The sequence below is a fragment of the Battus philenor genome, unplaced genomic scaffold (assembly GCF_028537555.1).
Source record: "Battus philenor isolate CCGP_79_NKW_IND1 unplaced genomic scaffold, ilBatPhil1.0.hap1 SCAF_19, whole genome shotgun sequence".
NCBI classification, from domain to species: domain Eukaryota; kingdom Metazoa; phylum Arthropoda; class Insecta; order Lepidoptera; family Papilionidae; genus Battus; species Battus philenor.
Window position 1 is genome coordinate 4,423,077 of NW_027181681.1, and position 17,787 is coordinate 4,440,863.

Consider the following 17,787-nt stretch of genomic DNA (forward strand, 5'->3'; position numbering starts at 1 on the left):
AGTAGTTGAACTTTCCGGCTACACTCGCATCCTTGCGGCTACATAATTTTATTTTTAACGACACGGCAGAGATAGCGGCTTAAAACTTTGTTATAATTTAACTTGTCATTATTTAATTGTAGTTGAATCATCAATATTTATCTATCTATACGGAGAAAAAATAATTATTAAATATTTGTATCATCAGTTTGCACAAAAACAAATAAGAAATTCCATTTTTAATTCTAGTTTTTTTATTTTTTTCAGGTAAGTTCGATTCCGTTAGTGCGAAGTTTTTATAAATGCCCAGCGTAGTATCAGGAGCGCAGAACTTTCGAAGTAAGTAGCTCAGTATAAAAATAAAGTATACAACCTGTCTAATAAGTTATGATGTCCTAGTACGCTTATAAAGAAAATAAAACAAAACCTTTTTTATTCTATTGTTGACAATAATAGTTAAAATGAATTTTTAATGTTTGCTTGACGGATATACCACCATGTTCACTTGGTAGTATTCAATTGGGAGTATTCAATTAAGTTATTATATAAGGATATTTTAATTATTTTTAGTTGCTTAATAACCAATCAGAGTAAAATATATTAACCTAAATTGTCAATGGCGTGACATAACAAGCCGCTATAAAGACATTGGTTTTATTGCCATGTCATATTAATTAATAACTTCATTGTTCACAAAGTGGCTCTTAATAAACGTCAAAGGCACGACGGCAGTATTTAACGAAGACATATTGAGGTAAACCTCGGTGTCAATATTGTCTCATAAAGGATAGTTGGAAACGGCAGCAAATACCTAAATCCCTGGCAGCTCCGTTTTATTTACGCGCGGGGAATTTTCGTGCTTTGATCTCACTCCTCCCGACATTTTCTTATACCCTCCGCTATAATTATTTCGCCTTTGAGCCTCCCTCCCAGCTCACGGAGTGAATTTTAAGAGGTTGTCGCAAAATGGACTCTTAATTATGAACCTCCAACATCAATTTGTTATAATTAATACTTTTCTTTTTAAAACAAACTTTATTATTTTTAAAAGCGACACAGTGAATCATTTATAAAGAACTTGAATTCGTTATTCGAATTACCTCCCGTATCGTTCAAAACGAAATAAAACGGACGACGTTTCTAAAAAGGGTTTTTTTTATCAATGATTCTTTGTTTAAACGTTATTATTAGCGTTTAAATAGAGAATCATCGTTTCGTATTTTGTTTATGCACATTTAGAACAGAACTATTTAGACAGTCAAGTCACTTGTTTAAAACATTGTGAAATAAATACTAGAGTAAGATGGTACCTACGAATGTGAAAAAAATGTAATGGCTTTCGTATATTAAACAGTTTCCACACTTAGCATGCAACTAAACAACTCTCTTTACCGTTAATATATTTTTTAACCTGCGTTCACAGCAGCGTGTATGGAGCATAGACTATTATTTTATTGAGGAAGTTGGCTCGGGTTGCTCGTTAAACGGCGACTGCGGCGATCAAGTTAATCCATTACCATTTTATATTGTCGTAAACGTTTCACGACTCCCGCCAACTGTTAAAAGTTTATCTGCCATTATGATATCTAATAATAATTATATACAATTGAGGCGTTCCCGTCCTGATTGCTTAGTATTACGGGAATATTCCTGTTTGTGTTATCTAAAATCATCTGCTGGTTGAAAATAATTAATTGTTTTTATTATTGGTCCGACCAAATTAATAAATAATAACTGTCATTAGAAAATTAATCACTTTAGGGGTTTATTTATATTAAAAATTTAAAATAACACTTTAGTATATGTTCAAAGATATTTTTTGGAAATGTGACATTCTGGTTCTGGGAAGTTTGCCCAGTTAGTAAATAGTAGTTGTTGTTATGTTAATCCTATCATAAAAAGTATGTATGAAATTTATTTATATTGTACCAGGAGAGCATCATCGAACAAAAGTTAAGCTTGTACTAGAAAGTTTAGTGCGCGAATACAATAATAAACAAGGGGGGTTGGTAGGCTTAGGTAATCTTGTTATCGGATGGAAAGATATTCAATGTGTACTATTGGCACGCTGTATAAAGTCGACACTTTTATTTCTTCGAATTTGTAATCGTTTGACACAGAAACTTTTACCGTTTTTATAATTATACGCAGTTACTTTTCATGACAAACGTTTTGTAAATTCATAACAGAATGGTATAAGTAGAAGAATCATGTTTCTAAAGTGTTGTCGAGTGTAGAGGCAATTTGTTTTCCTCGGTAAGTAGCAGAACAAAGGAAAGCTCGGAAAACCTTGTTAACTTTTTAAAGCATTCGTTGTCTCTCATGAATAATTCAAATATGGCGACGGTTGTATAAACGCAAACTCGTAGTGTGTTTGTTACGGCCGTTACATGTGTCCGCTACCAGGACAACATAACCACGTTGGTATCCATCTAACAATTGAAATTTAGCTTGGGTTAAAATCCTTTGTTATACGGATGAATTTCAATGAAAACGGGGCTAAAATTGGTCAGTCCCAACGCAGCAGTAAAAAAAGTGATTTCATTAAGAACCATTGTTGCGTTTCGATTTTCACGGTCCATTTACTTTTCGAGAATCGTTAAATGAGCGGAGGTTATGTGATAATTTGCCGCCAGAAAAAATGTTTTTGTAGTTATTCTTTAGGTAATCTAACAAAGAGCTGTTGTTTGTTTTTCGTCTGCTTTTACGCAATTAAAAATAATTTGAAATAATAGGGTCGCAACAAAGACGGGAGGCGCGTCGGGAATAATTTAAAAGCTTTGTGTAAGCCTGGCGGAGTTAGCGTCTTGTTTCATTAAAGCGCGCCTGTCTCGAGTAATATTTATATGAGTCTCAGATCATGAATATCTGCATTTCGTACTTCAGCATAAACAGCTAATTTTGTTTATATTAACTAATCATACTTATTTTGAGACTGAATAATTCAGTCATAATTTATGACACTAGAAAAAAGTTCATTATGACCATTATTTACTCAATATTGCATATGGACGTAAAAAGAGATCAAATAAAACAGATAAAAAATGAAATACAACGGGCAGTTTCATCGCGATCACAACTAAATATTTTCCGATGGTGATCAAACCCTATGGTCGTCTGGAAAAATGATACAATTACCACGTCCACTACTACACATAGGAATTACCCAAAGATATCAAATAGGCCCCATTGAAAGGGGCCTGCATTCGTCGTCTTCCGACCACCTTAACAAGTTTGTCTGTCTATTTGATGGATTTAGTAACGAAAAATAAACCGGACGATGATTGTGTACTACAATATTTTGCAACTGTATGTATATGCATATTATAGATTAATTATGATACACAATTTACTACATTACGTAACATAATTAAAAGTATGACTATTGCTATAAATAGTCCATCTGCCTATATTCGCTTGAGCGTCGCCCTTCGGCATATTTTTCTCAATAGCGTTTAAGCGAGATAAATAACACGTCGACAGCAGGGGCCGGGGGCCTGAGTTAGCCGACGAGGGTCTACTATCCCAATGTTATAGTGACACAAATGCCAGAAAAAAAGCTCTTTAGAATTTCTTTTCACTCCGAAGCAAATAATTTATGGTATTTTTTTTTCAATTTATTCATGTTATTATCCACAAAGGCTCATTTACAGTTTACCTCATGGGACGAATGCCAGAAGAGCCTAATTTTACAGAAACTATAATCAGATTAAACTCCTTATACATAACGGCGTGTATGGAACCCTCTGGAAGGATACTATAGCATACATATATCCATATGATAGCATCCTTCCAGAGGGTTCCAAACACGCCGTGATCTGAGAAAAGCTTGCAACAAACTCAGATGGGTTCTTTTTATTTGATGTCATTGAAAGTGTAAAATAGAGGAATTATTGTTTGTATTATAACATTTCAACAAGGTAACTAGACGAGAAAAAAACATCAGTGTTATGGAAACACATTAAATGTTTCCACATAACTATATTTAGATAGATTCCGGGTACAGCTCATCGCTCGTATACATTTTTTATAGCGAAAAGAAGCCGACTTGTTTCAGAGGGGAATTGAAATTTTAATGTAACTTTTTGCTTGAATATTGGTTTGAGCGTAAAGTTCCTGCCTATTTGGTTAAGATATTGACACAGAGATTTTTTTGTGTATATTTATTACATTACGTACGATTTTTTATTTATTATTTGTGTTGTATACTGACTCGGTATAGTTATTATTTGATACATTTGATAGAGATTTTAATCTGATGTTCATGCTTGTTAACGTTGCCATATCCTCGGATGACTTTAAGATATTATCATGACTATCTTACCACATCTGATCAGTTATTTCAGTTTAAACGCCTACCCTGTAAACAAAGTATGTATAAAGAGATCTTGGTTCCTTGTAAATGCCTTGTCTTGGACTTATATTTACGACTAAGAATAACACAAAAAAACCATTGTCCTTTTAAAAAAAATATTGCGGCGTCAATATTTGTATTATGACACTACGCAGTTTATCAGAAGCTATATACACTGCTATTTACTTATGTCACAGTATTACAAAAACTGTCTTATCATATACTCGAATAAACAATTTTAGTGTCAGTCTCTAAAATAAAGTTCCAATAACGTTAATAGTGTTTGTTCAAACAAACAGTAAACTTTCAGGCAAGCAAGCGGCATAATTTTAACGACTTGGATAAATTAAATATAAACTTAAGTATTTATTTTAGGGAATTACACGTCGGCCGCTGCGCTAAAAGAATTCCGGCGCGGAATAAATCTGATTAGGACGCCGGCGGAGCTGAAGCGAATGGCTTCCTTCGAAAATTACCATGTTTTTGGGAGCTCGCCCGTTTTGTTATGTTTACGTTGGCGGCTCGTTTCGCGGAATATTTTCACGCTAATGATAAAGAGCTCCCGATCGGATTGCGGGACTGGCATTAAATCATCCCGGTGTCGGGCGGTTGGACTTTGAGTCCATGGCCGTTCGCCGCGCGCAATTTGTTTCTTTTTGTACTTTTATTTGCTTAAAGTTTCTTTATGTTTTATTCGTGTAGAAAGTGCATATTCATTCGTTTCTTTGAAAGTAATAAGTTTTTTTTTGTTCGTCTTTTACAAGCGAAGCTATACTTGTTTGCAGCCGAGTTGTTTGATGTTGTGAGACCAATTTTTTGCTTGTAACATGGCGCGATATAAGAGTAACTAATACCGAAATTACCATAACCATTACATTTCAAGGTATTACTGTCTTGTCGAATTGAATATTTCAAATCAAATCGCTTTATGTTTATCTGGATTCATACTAATATCGCAGGTAAATGCCATTTAGGAACCCAAATGAGCCTCTTTGTGATACATTTAAGTCAGACGTTCATTGCCGGACTTAATCCTTATCCATAGATTTCGAAAAGGACCGGTTGGAAGCGACCTGCGACGACCTTAACAAGCCATTTAATTATTTAATGTTTACATTAATTTACTTTTTGCGCAACTATATCTTGAATCATTTTGTTATCCTATATTTGATATTAACATGATCTTTTTAATTTATACTACAAATTTAATGAAGTTGACATTTAACGTGTGGCATTTATTAATTTGGAAGTTTAAATTGATATGCAAATGATTCCTAAGAATGCTTCGACCTTAAAAACTGTTTTTTACATTCATGTTGTTTATTTAGAGTACTCCATTTTTATTCTCCATAAATAAACTTTATCATCGAATTTTATTAATTTATAATATCATTTTAAGGAACTGTATACATACTACAAATTCGCTCGACATTGGCATACGTAATGTCTACTTATTTATACTAATTATTCACATGCATATTATTAATTATTCTTCAAAGTTGTTTTGGTATATTACATAGTTGATAGCAATATACTAAATTTAAAAATAGCATTATCTTATTTCTACTACATATTAATGTTTTTTTTAAGTGTAACTGATACAACGTATGTAAGACTAGAAGTATGTTTATAGAAACTTGTGTTTTTTACATGATCATTATTTAATTTTAGCCGCACGAAGTATACTGTTGGACATAGACTGATAGATGATGATGGAAAATGGCTTGCCTTTTTTATAGTATTTTCCTGCTACTGCTATACGTTTTATAAAACAAGTAATGTTTTAGAAAAGTTGTGTGTGTAAAAATGTATGGATGTTAAAAAGGTCGTAAGTTTAGTTTGAAATAGTGTGATAACGGAATGTGAGGTCTTATGGATTGTGATGTGCCCGTCCCGGCTGGCAAGTGTCGGGCGGCGGCTTCCGGCGGCGGTGTCGCTTTTCGCATCGGCCGCACAAAGCCTGCCTTGAAATAAAGTTGCATTCTTTAGTTATCCGGAATGGCTGCGGAACTCCACTTAGGGTTTTACGGGCTCTTTTGAAATGAATGAATGCTCTTTGTTTTGCCGGCTGAGTGGGAGTTTATGGTGCTCTTGATCTTACCCCGCCATTAGGAGACTTCTGCTTAGCCCCGATTACACGGCGAACGTCTCCATAAAACGTTATTGTAAATACAACGCGTTTATTGCGGCAGCTATTGCACTCGGCAGTGTTATCTGGTTTTTTTATTTCAAATGTATCGTTTACTTTACATTTAAGCTTGTCGTTTATGTTACGTCCTATGTTCTTTGTGATATCTGTTTCTCTTATACTTAAGTTACTGTTTGCATCTTCAATTTTTGTTAGAAATGGCCTTATAGATGACAAAAGTCTCGTTGACGTTAATTTAACACGACGTTTTATTATAGTTATTAAAGCTATAATAAAAAAATAATAAAGTTCGTTTGTTTTATTTATGTATTAATCGATCTTTGTTCTTGGCGATGCCTGTTTCTCTTATACTTAATTTGATTGACCAGAATATCAATGGCGGATTTATAGTATGTGTTATTTTTAAAAATTTAAAGTTAAAACTTATTTAAAAGGTATGTGAAAACAATTTTTTTTAAATATTAATTATTAAAAATGTCTAAAAAAGGAATAAAATGCGCGTATTGAACTTAAAGTACTTTAATTATCAACATTAAAATTTGAATATTATTTCTCTTGATCATTCTTTTCAATTTGATTTTTTCTGTAATTCTCTCAGACGCTGTTTTGTTAATATTGACGTGAGTTTTTGATTTCATGAATTTTAAAGTTAAAAAAAGAACCACATTAATACGTTATACGAAGCCAAAAACAATACTTCAAAGAGCTACCGCTGTGATTTATTCAAGTTATAAGAAATAAATTATAAAGACAAACTTTCCTCAAATGACTTAGTAAGAATTTGTCTTTGATTGTGATACAGGATTAATAGTAATCAAACGTGGAAAATCTAAACACTCACATTCTCCAACATCTGGTATACTTTTTAAATTAATCGATAAATAAGTGACCACAAAAAAGCGACCCAGTTTTTTATAGGCACTTCTCAGATCTGGGCGTGTTTAAAAACCTTCTTGCTTTATTTTAAATTGTGTGACGTCATTATAAGGGAACTCGATTTGATTTCTATCAAATAAGGTTATTTAGGTCATAATTCTTTGGTTTTCGTAACCCATCACTATGTTTGATTGATATAGATAATAAAAGATTTAAATAATTTAGTATAAAAAGGTGTACTTTTTTTTTGGTACGAGAAGTTTTTGAATGCGCTAAATTGTGTAGTCATACAAATTGAGTTTTGATTGATGGAACACATATTTGAATTTTGAGACTGTTATTTGCGACTAAACTACTCGTATAAAAGATATTGCTTTGACAAGTACACTAAATTTATTTTTCCAATTATTTGATAAGTCAGTGTGCTCGACGAAGACTTGGTTTATTTACGACTCATATAAACGTGATTTTACAATAATAGTGTTTTTCATCATATACGCCGCAGGACCATCACTGCCGGACATAGACCTCTTCCATAGATATCCATGAGTCCGATTGAAAATGGCCTTCATTCAGCGTCTTTCGACGACCTTACCACGTAGACGTCCTACGTTGATCTTGACGATTCGTAATGTTCACTCCAAAACGTCAAAGCTCCCGTGAGCGTTCAGCACGCTATATGGCTTGCCTAGAGTATTATTATAAATATTTTTATTTGGCTAGGCAGTACTCTCTGATATTTTTCATTTAATTGCCACAAATATTATACTCACCTACATATCCTGTTCCTTTGAAATATGCAGAAACAAAAATAATTGGCTTAACAATAAGTGCATGCCTTCAATTGCTTGAATCAGCACTAAATTGCTTCCACTGAATGCCTGGTATTAAGTTACGTTACACAAAACCGTCGGCCGCATGCCCTCCATCAAGCCATTGGCGCATTTTTTATATCCGTCTTAATATTGGAACTTCCCCTTTGAAAAGGCTCCTTTCAACAGAGTCGTGTATATTAAAAAATATTTTGCCAGCAATTCCATTCGCTCGAGAATTTTCAATATTTGCCCACGCAAAAGAAGCCGGGCAAATATTTGCATAGTAAAGGCATTAAAAACGTTTTCCCAACTATGTACCGCCACGGTTACTTTTTTTCTTTGTATCTATGTTGCTCCCGATTAAATTTTATGCATAGAAGATTTTATTATGCAAATTATTTGAAACTGGTTTGAAAAAATGTTGAAATTACATTTAAATTAAAACCAAAAAATTTGGAGTATTGAAGCTAGCATTAAATGCGTGATTACATATAGAAATTTTAAATATTTTGCTGTTTTCATAACCTTTTACGAGACTTGCATCTTGAACTTTCATGCTGTTTAATTTTAATAAGTGCAGCTGCTTTGCTACTTGTGTGAAAATTTCGTTGTGTATAAAGATAATGAGGTTATTACATTCCTTAAGACTTCACATCTTTCGTTTTCAAATATTATTGTGTCAAAAGGTCTAACAGATTACTTGTGGAACTCAAGGTATCGCGTGTGTGTATGCTTGCGTATCCTTTATTGAAGTTAGAAAATTAAACACGTTATCAAGAAAAACAAACTGTACACTAAGCGTCATCATCAGCATTATTTCTGCAGTAGACATAATTCTTCTCCAAAGATTTTCAATTTCACCGGTTAGCAGCGGTCTGCATCGAACGCTTTCCTACGGTCTCAAGTTCCTCTGTTCACTTTGGGTGGACGACCTACGCTGCACTTGCCGGCCCGTCATCTCCACTTCAAAGTCGTAAGATCCTAACGGCCACCTGTTCTGCGCACTATGATGGCTACCCACTTTCACTTCAACTTGCCAATCCGCTGAGCTGAATCCGTTACTTTCATAAGTCTAAGGTGTTTCGTAGACGAGATCCCAATTCCTAATTTGATCTCGCAGCCCTTTCCATAACTCGATTAGCGTGTTGACAATGGCCCGAACTGAGAGACTACATTAATATGTGTACTATCAAGTTTTAACATCATTATTCATTCTTAAGAGGTTATGTCTCAACAACGTGATAATAATAAAGGAATAATAATATGTCAACCCGGAGTTGCTTTATTGGATTGTATACTCGAGTAGAGAGTTTACACATTGACTTCGCCCCTGTGAACAATAATTCACGTTACGGCAATTTACAGCCAACCCCACCACTTGAGATAAACCGGTATTTTTATTGGGTATATTAAATATACCGGTAAAACTGGTTGAATTACAGTCTTGTCTGCATCTGTTCATACATGTTTTCCTACTCATTTAATTTCAGGTGCGTTCATAAAATATTTACAAGAGAGGCCAGCATGCAAGAGGCATGGCATGCTCGATGATGTCATTACGTTCCTTGCTTGTACATGGCAGCCAAAACGTAAGCAGTATATGGTCGAGTGTAATTAAAAAGGTAATTAAGGGAGTTTAAAAGGCGACGTCTGTTAGGGCGGAGGTACTCAGCCGAGTGGCTGGAGCCACTCTAATGCGACGTAAATTATATTTAAATATCATCATTCGGCCCCAATTACAATTGAATGTTTACGGTCGTTACATTTATTTCCGTTTTAATTACTCAGCCTCGAGTTCCCGGAATGGGATTTTATTTTTAATTAATATTTGAGTTTCGAATGAAGGGCTTTTGTTGCCGTAAACGGCTTTTGATGTTATTCACTCCCTTTTCTTTTAATTCTTGTTGGAGTGTTTTATTAACACCAGAATTACAATCTAATTACTTTCTTCGGAACGGCTTGTGTTTTAATTTTGCTTTAGCTCCTTTGTTTATACTTTAAGTGATTTTTATTTCTCAAAAAATGAGAACTTTTTTTAAAAAACTTTCTTTGAAATCCTTATTAGATTGACTGTTTATAACTTTAAGTTTAGTGCTAAATATGATTTTAGGTGTTTGTAATCTCAGCGCTTTGTTATGACTCTTTTTTATTTTATTATAGATGTTGTGGTTATTAGAAACAAACATGAGTCCATAGACTGTAAAACTTTCTTATGTCTTTGTAATACAGAAATTTAGTAATTTAAAAAGTCAATTCAATGAACTCGTATTTATACATTTATTCTTTTACCACACTAGTCAAAAATTGGAATGTGTCAATATAGAATCAATACTAGAATAATTACAAAAAGAATCCGGCTGAGTTTGTTATGGCCAGTTCTCAGATCAAGTCGCGTTTGGAACCCCTGTAGAATCTACTTTATCTAACAGTATTCTTAATTGTTATCTGTTGTCTATGCAAGTTATCGGCATATTTGACTCAATTATGTAATAAAATAAATAAATGTTCATTTGAGCGTGTTCATATAATTGTAAACATCACAAAGGACGATGAAAACTTCATCAAAATCGCGGAGATATGAAATCTTTAATAAAAATTGTATTTTTTTCACCAAAGTTGAAATGTATTTGTAAGTTGACATTTTTATTACGGTCCACGGGCAATATTTGTTTGCGATAACGAGTTACGAATACCGAATATTAAACGGTTGTGAGATCAAATTGTACAAAGTTAATTAGTTTGGGAATGTCAGGGTTGAGAAGGGTCGGCTCGGCCCCGACTAAAGGAGCCACGGACTTAGATTGTGTTGTTTTTAGCACAATGATATTATACATACAAACGTTTTTTTGTTACAAAAATATACATGAAACCATTCGTACTTGCTATAACGAAAATTTTATTTCAATCTCGACTCATAAAAATGTTACCAACCTTTGTAATTAATTACACTTCTTTTGATCTGGAAAACTCCGTGCACATTTTTAAGATAAATTTCTGAATATCTGTGCAAAAATTAATGAGATTGTTAGATATAACTGGTGTTATTATCACGAACTTCATTTATTTATTTTGCCGCAAATACAGCGCGTCGTAATTCAGTTGCACTGTCGGAAATTGTTACCCCGTCCGACCGTTTCGCAGCCAAATATCCGAGTTACTGGAGCAGCGATTTATAACAGGCGCGTACCAAATTGCTGCTTGTCAAATTGAATAGAGACAAATCGCGTGTGAGTCACCGGTCGTGTAGAGAAGACATTGCTTTTATAACCATTACGCTTGTCGGTGTCACTCATCGATGTGTTCGTTCGTCTCATGCGATATCAAAAAATTCAAATAACTTGATTCCGAGATGCTTTCTGAGGTTTCTTTTGTATGGGATTCTTAAGTATATTATTAATAAATTAATTAAACTTCTATTGTTTTTCATTCCCGTTTCGTTAAGCGCATTATTAAAAAAAGTTTTATTCTAAATAATTTACGATTGAATCAAAGTTTCTCAAGTGGCGTAAAACTGCGGGGGATACCGGCAGCTGCAAGCGTCCCCTCGTGTTTGCGATGTTATAGACTAGGCGTTCATAAGTTACGAGACGACCCCTCGTATCGAACAATGCCCTCCCGCCCGCAGAGCTATGCCTGTAATGCCCTCGCCAGTCATAAACGATCTAATAGCGACATGGCGTGTCAAAATATTAATGCGCTTACGACCCAACTGCACGTATAATTCCGTATTGTCTCCGGCGCGGCGTCGCAATGTGGGCGTAGGATCGCACATTTGTCATTTGTGTAACAATAAAGCGTTTAATGTTATTTATAATCCACGCGTGGGCGTTGATGTCATCGATTATTCTGCTGTTATCGCGTTTAAATTATTGGCTCGATTTCATCTTGGAATGGAAGAAGCCAGTAAAACCGGAAATTAGTACCTTTGTCGCACGTATATATTATATACATCGTACAAACAATTATTAAAGGGTAGCTTTTATTTCTTTTTTTATTAACTTAAGGAAAAAATTTAAATAATTTTGGAGATACTAGCAGATAGTAAAGTATACTTAATAATTTTTCTTTTGTAGTAAGCATTTTATTAGTTCGGTAGGGGTGGTTCTTTTACAAATGGTATCTGTCATCTCGGTAATCAGTTTAATTAAAATATTGCTCTCATTGTTATCGTATTGTAATAATTATTCACGGCGTATGATTAAGCTCTGTTAAAAAGTTATCAGCTGTAGAACTTGCCAGAAAATATTCATATAGACTTATCTATAAATGTGTTGATTAAGGCGAAATTTTGTTTAGATATTGATTGAAGAAAAAATTGTTTACCGTATATTGTTGTTAAGGGCTCACCAAAGATTGGAAATGTTTGCGTCTTTTAACGTATGTATTTATAATAAAAACATAGACAATAAACAATTTTGCAATATTTTTCGGTTTTACGTAAAATAGTGAGAAGTAATACACATAAAATTTTGTTATTTTTCCAATTGTAATGCTCTGAAAGTCGAAATGTCTTCGGATTCAGTGAATTGGTTGTCCATAATTTGCGACGCCATTGGCTTTTTGCGAGAATGAGATGAACCGATACGACCATTTCGTTCGCATATCGTCCTCTGAATGTAAATGGCTTCATTTGATTATGTTCCGTGTCGTAAACGTACTTTGCATTTATGCAATCCTAATCAGCTCCGAGACTATCGTAACGGTTTTTAAGATTCCTTTTCGTGTCCTCTTTTTTCTTCGTTCATAATTTTTTTTTACAAGAACGAAGAAATAATTTGTGCTATGTTAATGCATACCAACTTTTGGAATTTTAATTAGTACTAGCCGTAGTTATAAAAAAGAATAAAATTAATACATACAGACAAAAAAATAAATGTAAATAAAATTAATATTTTTTTATGATTGGGTGGGTCAACGTAAGTTATCATATTTGTTTTAAAATTGCAATGACAAGGTAAAAAACCTGTTTAAGTACCTTATATATATAATAATCAAATTATTTTTTTACATAACAAAGATCATCTTTCTGTCTTTTAGAACATTTTAATAATGAATACGATATAAATTATTTGATGCTAAATCTAGGACTCCTCATTTTAAATTCATTATTCAATTTTAAATTACAATGGAACCTTTATAAATTTATAAGTGCCAGTGTTTCCTGTAATTTTTGAATCCGGAGAAAACTTAACATTCTCAGAGAAACGTGCTAAAATTCTGAACGTTATTCACAGAAAATATGTAAACTACAAAATTTTAACGCTTCGAAAGATCGTTAGACATAAACGTCAGAACTTGCAAAATGAAGATTGACGTCTGAAGTCGGCTCAGGGTTTACCCAGCGTCTTCAAATTCTATTTCTAACAATAAGCGATGTGATACGAATATAACTTTAACATAGTAATGAAATGGTTACATTACAGTTCATATTGTTTTCGAAAATAATAAGTTGAATTTTTTGTGTTGACATGTTGACAAGGATTTGAAATTCTACTAATTACAAATAATAGTGATAACATCATTATTTATAATTTCTCCCAATTTGTCATTAACCATATCTAGAGGTACGGAATTTTCGCAAAAAAAAATCACCAATTTCGCATTTAAATTTTTCAAATATTGCAAATTTCGCATTAATTTCGCATTTATAATTTAAAACTTATTAAATTTGGGGTAATAGGCATTTTTCGACAAAAATTATTCAAAATTAAAGGTGCATGCCTTAACATTTGACAAGTTTAGTTAATTAAAAAATCGTAAAAAAATTAATATTCGCAACCTTAAGCGTTCTTTTTTAGTTTGTTACGACGACATTGTATATTTTAAAAATGAGTTAAGCTTCCATTATGTAAAGTTGGATGTCAAATACTCTGTATTAGATTCTGCTCCATCAAAGGACGAAAAGTTGCATTTGACGGCCAACAAATTGTCATGCATATTATGATTTATATTTTTATTAATGAGTTCATGGATTAGCCCATTGATGGCAGAGTTCGAAAAAAAGATAAGGCGTTTTTCTAAAAATTAGGGATTTTCAACTGACCAGAGGTCTTTTACACAAAACAAAGAGCTTCTTAACTGATAAGTAAGCCAAGAAATATATCCCGTAGGCCTTAGGGGTCTATGATACGGGGTTGACATCACTGATTTTACCTATGAAAGTGTGTATATTCATCAATTAACTCATTTAAAAATGATCTTGAAAAACAGAAAATTTGCATACATTTCGCATTTATTCGCATTTATAAGAAATTTTCGCATTTATTCGCATCTATTTCGTAAATACGAAATTTCCGTACCCCTAACCATATCATTTTTCTTATTAACAATATGAAAAAACTATTAACAAACATTTTTGAGCTTGTTTGTAGATAATTATTATTTTGATAGTCTCTAGTAAGTTATAATAAATAGTTTTAACAAAGTATTTGTCTCATAATGCAACGAGAATTAAAGTAAATACTAACGACCTATTTAATGTTAATGACAGACGATCAGTAGTGATAGCTCCTTAATGACAATGAAACGAAAAATAGTCATTTACCGGTGCTTAAGGCCTCTCCCACCATTTCTTCTGTTCCGGAAAAAAGACCATTTGTTAATTATCGTAATTATTGTTCACATCGACTATAAAATAACATTACATTTAAATAGAGGAGCATTCGGTTAAGAAGCATTAACATTAACTCGAGTCTACTGTTCGAGATTAAACGTCTTAGTGTAATTCTTATTTGTTGATTAAAATGGTGAACACCACGTGCTCTGTGAGAGATTGCAAATCTTCTTCAACGATTGATAAAAAATTGAAATTTCATAAATTTCCATTCGCCGCTGAAAGGTAAGTAATTTAATATATTTTTATATTATAATCATACACTGGTGATCGGGTGCATATTTGCTTTTAGTTATTTTTAGCTATGAAATTAAGGATACAGGTCGTATCCAACGTCTTAATTCATTCTAAACGGAAACATCTTCTTAAACATTGTTTGCTTTTCTTTTGTTTATTTAAACAAAATTTATAAAGTTAGCTTTAACTTTGTCTAGAATATCCGACTTGCTTAAGAGAAATATTTATTAAAACCTATTTAGATGTTAGAAAAAAATAGATAAAGCATCTTATAGTTACACGTTTTCACTGCAGATAAAAGTTTAAGAAAAAAAATTGACAAATATAAAAACATGTGAAACGTACAAAATAAATTAAATTCATATTTTGAAACACATTATCTTGAAGTACATTCATATTTTATTCAAAGAGATTGTTTTGAATTCCATCGGGAATCTAAAGATTTGCGAGTTAATAGGAATCTGTCTCTAAAGGATTTAGTTCATTTGGAATATCTTGCGAGAATGACTTTTGCCCTTGATTATCGGAGTGTTAAGATGACTTAGTTATATTTCTAAAATAAAAATTAATGTATTTAAATGTATGTCAGTTATTCAACTATGAAATCTGTTTGAAGGTATCCTTTTATGCATTCTTAATGAAACTAACATGACGATATGCATTTAAATTTTTGTTATTAATCTATAATAATCTTAATATAAATGCTGCCTCAATAATAGTCGACCACGGCGTGCACAAAAATAAGAATATATCACTCAGTGTAATAATTTTAATTATATTGCACATGGACTGTATTTGCTACAAATGTATACAGGTGAATTGTTATAGGTGTGTGTATATATCTACACATATGTATATGTGAATATGTAAATGTATGTACGTATATATAAGTGGGTGTGCGTGTGTATGATAAGATTTATAATTAATTTTGTTATATTATGATTGTACCGGTACTGATTAAAAGTTAATATTTCAGATGCAAGGCTTGGATAGACGCGTGTGCAAGACCGGATTTGGTTGGAATACAATGTGATATACCGAAGAACAATTACATTTGCAGTTTACATTTCGAAGAGCGAATGTACGGGAATAAAACATTGAAAAGGATAGCCATACCAACGTTGTTACTGCCAAAACACAATGTGGTTAATATACAAATACATCCATAGAATAGGATTAAATAAATAACTTTGTTAAAAAATTCATCTCATATTATTTATTCTTTAATTTACAAAATATAATGTGTACTACGTCAGAGAATTAAGTGAATGTATTAATAACGTCATCGTTTTAATTTTTTTTTTGCAGGAAACTGCCGAAGTTTGCGTCGGCACATCGGTCGGGACGATCACGGAGCCTGACTGCTTGGGTCCCTGCGAGCCTGGTACCTCGGTCACTTTGGAAGGCATCGTGTGGCACGAAACGGAAGGTGGTGAGTTGTTACTAGCGCACGAAAGCATCGCACCGTAGCGCTCCCGCCTCATATCCACAGCACGCTTATGCACGCCTGGTACCTGTGTCAGCTTCGCAATGCCATACATACCAACCATTTTTTCATTATGATTGATTGATTATTTTGTCGTTTAATAAAAAAATAAATTTATAAAAATCTGACCAAGGAAAACAAACAATTGTAAATATAATAATTATTTAATTTGATCGCTTTTAAGTTACAAGAGACAAAAATTTTAGAATTTTCCATTCGCTAAAAATGTGATTATAAAAAATGTAATAAATATTTAATTTAAATCGACTTCTACCTCTGAAAAAGGTATTTTGTTAGTTATTATTACAATTACGCAAACGACCATTATAAAAAGCAATAATAATTTAATTTACAACACCTGGCTCAAAGCGATAACGGAACCTTTTTTGTCGTCGTCGTTCGTATTTCATGGTGGTCGTAACTATCCCGCTCTTTCTCAGTGCTTTATAATATTTACAGCTTACAATCCTTGAGCTGCTATTAATATTAATATATTCATGGCGCACATAAAACAGTGGAGTCAATGAGAGTCCCCGTATAATTACCGCTTGCTTATTAGGTAGATAGCATCGCGGAATATTAATAACCCTCACCGGAGCACGCCACGAGAGAGTAACCTTTATGTTCGCGGTATCACATGCCTCGGCCCGTTAATGATTGAGAAATGGAATGGTTAAAATAATCGGTCCAGTCTTAACTTTAAATTAATTCCCACCTGCTCGTGTTATCTTTTTGGGATAACCATTTAGGGCGACGTGTTTCTTGTCACCGTTTTTCTCATGAAATATGCATGTCTTGCTTATTATGTTTTTAATGGGCGTATAAACTTCGAAAGGTGACAAAGGCAGTCTTTTCATATCGCTTTCTATTTAATTTTATTAAAATTACCTACCGCATTACATTTTAGATTGGTGAAATAGTTATTATTGTACATTACAAAAACGATATATTAATATAGAATGCAAGTTTCAACATAATGGCAACGCTGGCTAATATCAATTTGATATTAAGTAATGGAACGCGATTGTAAATTATCTGTAGTAAATTTGAACGTATTGTAAGGTCGATGGAACGAGCGTTAGGGCCGGCAAGCACGCGCTACACAAAGCCGCTCCCTCGACGCCGCGCGTAATTATTATAAAACACGATAATAAATCACCACGTGTTCGCTTCTGTTGCTCTGGTACTCGTTGCTCTCCAAATTTATCCGGCTGGGTGGGTCAGCTACCGCGCGCGCGAGGAGGGCAATCCACGCCATTAATTTATTTTCGTCTAATT

General features: G+C 33.3%; 1 protein-coding gene across 5 annotated transcripts in view; it reads left to right on the forward strand.

Moving 5' to 3' along the window:
* The window catches only part of LOC137921737 (zinc finger protein 608-like), a 123,892-nt gene that overhangs the window by 94,871 nt on the left and 11,234 nt on the right, over window positions 1–17,787 (forward strand). For 2 of the 5 annotated variants that reach the window (XM_068764555.1, XM_068764552.1), the window contains exons 1-3: window positions 14,884–15,011; window positions 16,000–16,168; window positions 16,332–16,455. In XM_068764555.1, coding sequence (XP_068620656.1) covers window positions 14,917–15,011; window positions 16,000–16,168; window positions 16,332–16,455 — 388 coding nt within the window. In that variant the 5' untranslated portion in view covers window positions 14,884–14,916. Of the gene's footprint in view, window positions 1–14,883; window positions 15,012–15,999; window positions 16,169–16,331; window positions 16,456–17,787 lie in introns of those variants that run through there. The other 3 variants (XM_068764550.1, XM_068764551.1, XM_068764554.1) reach the window with 2 other exon arrangements.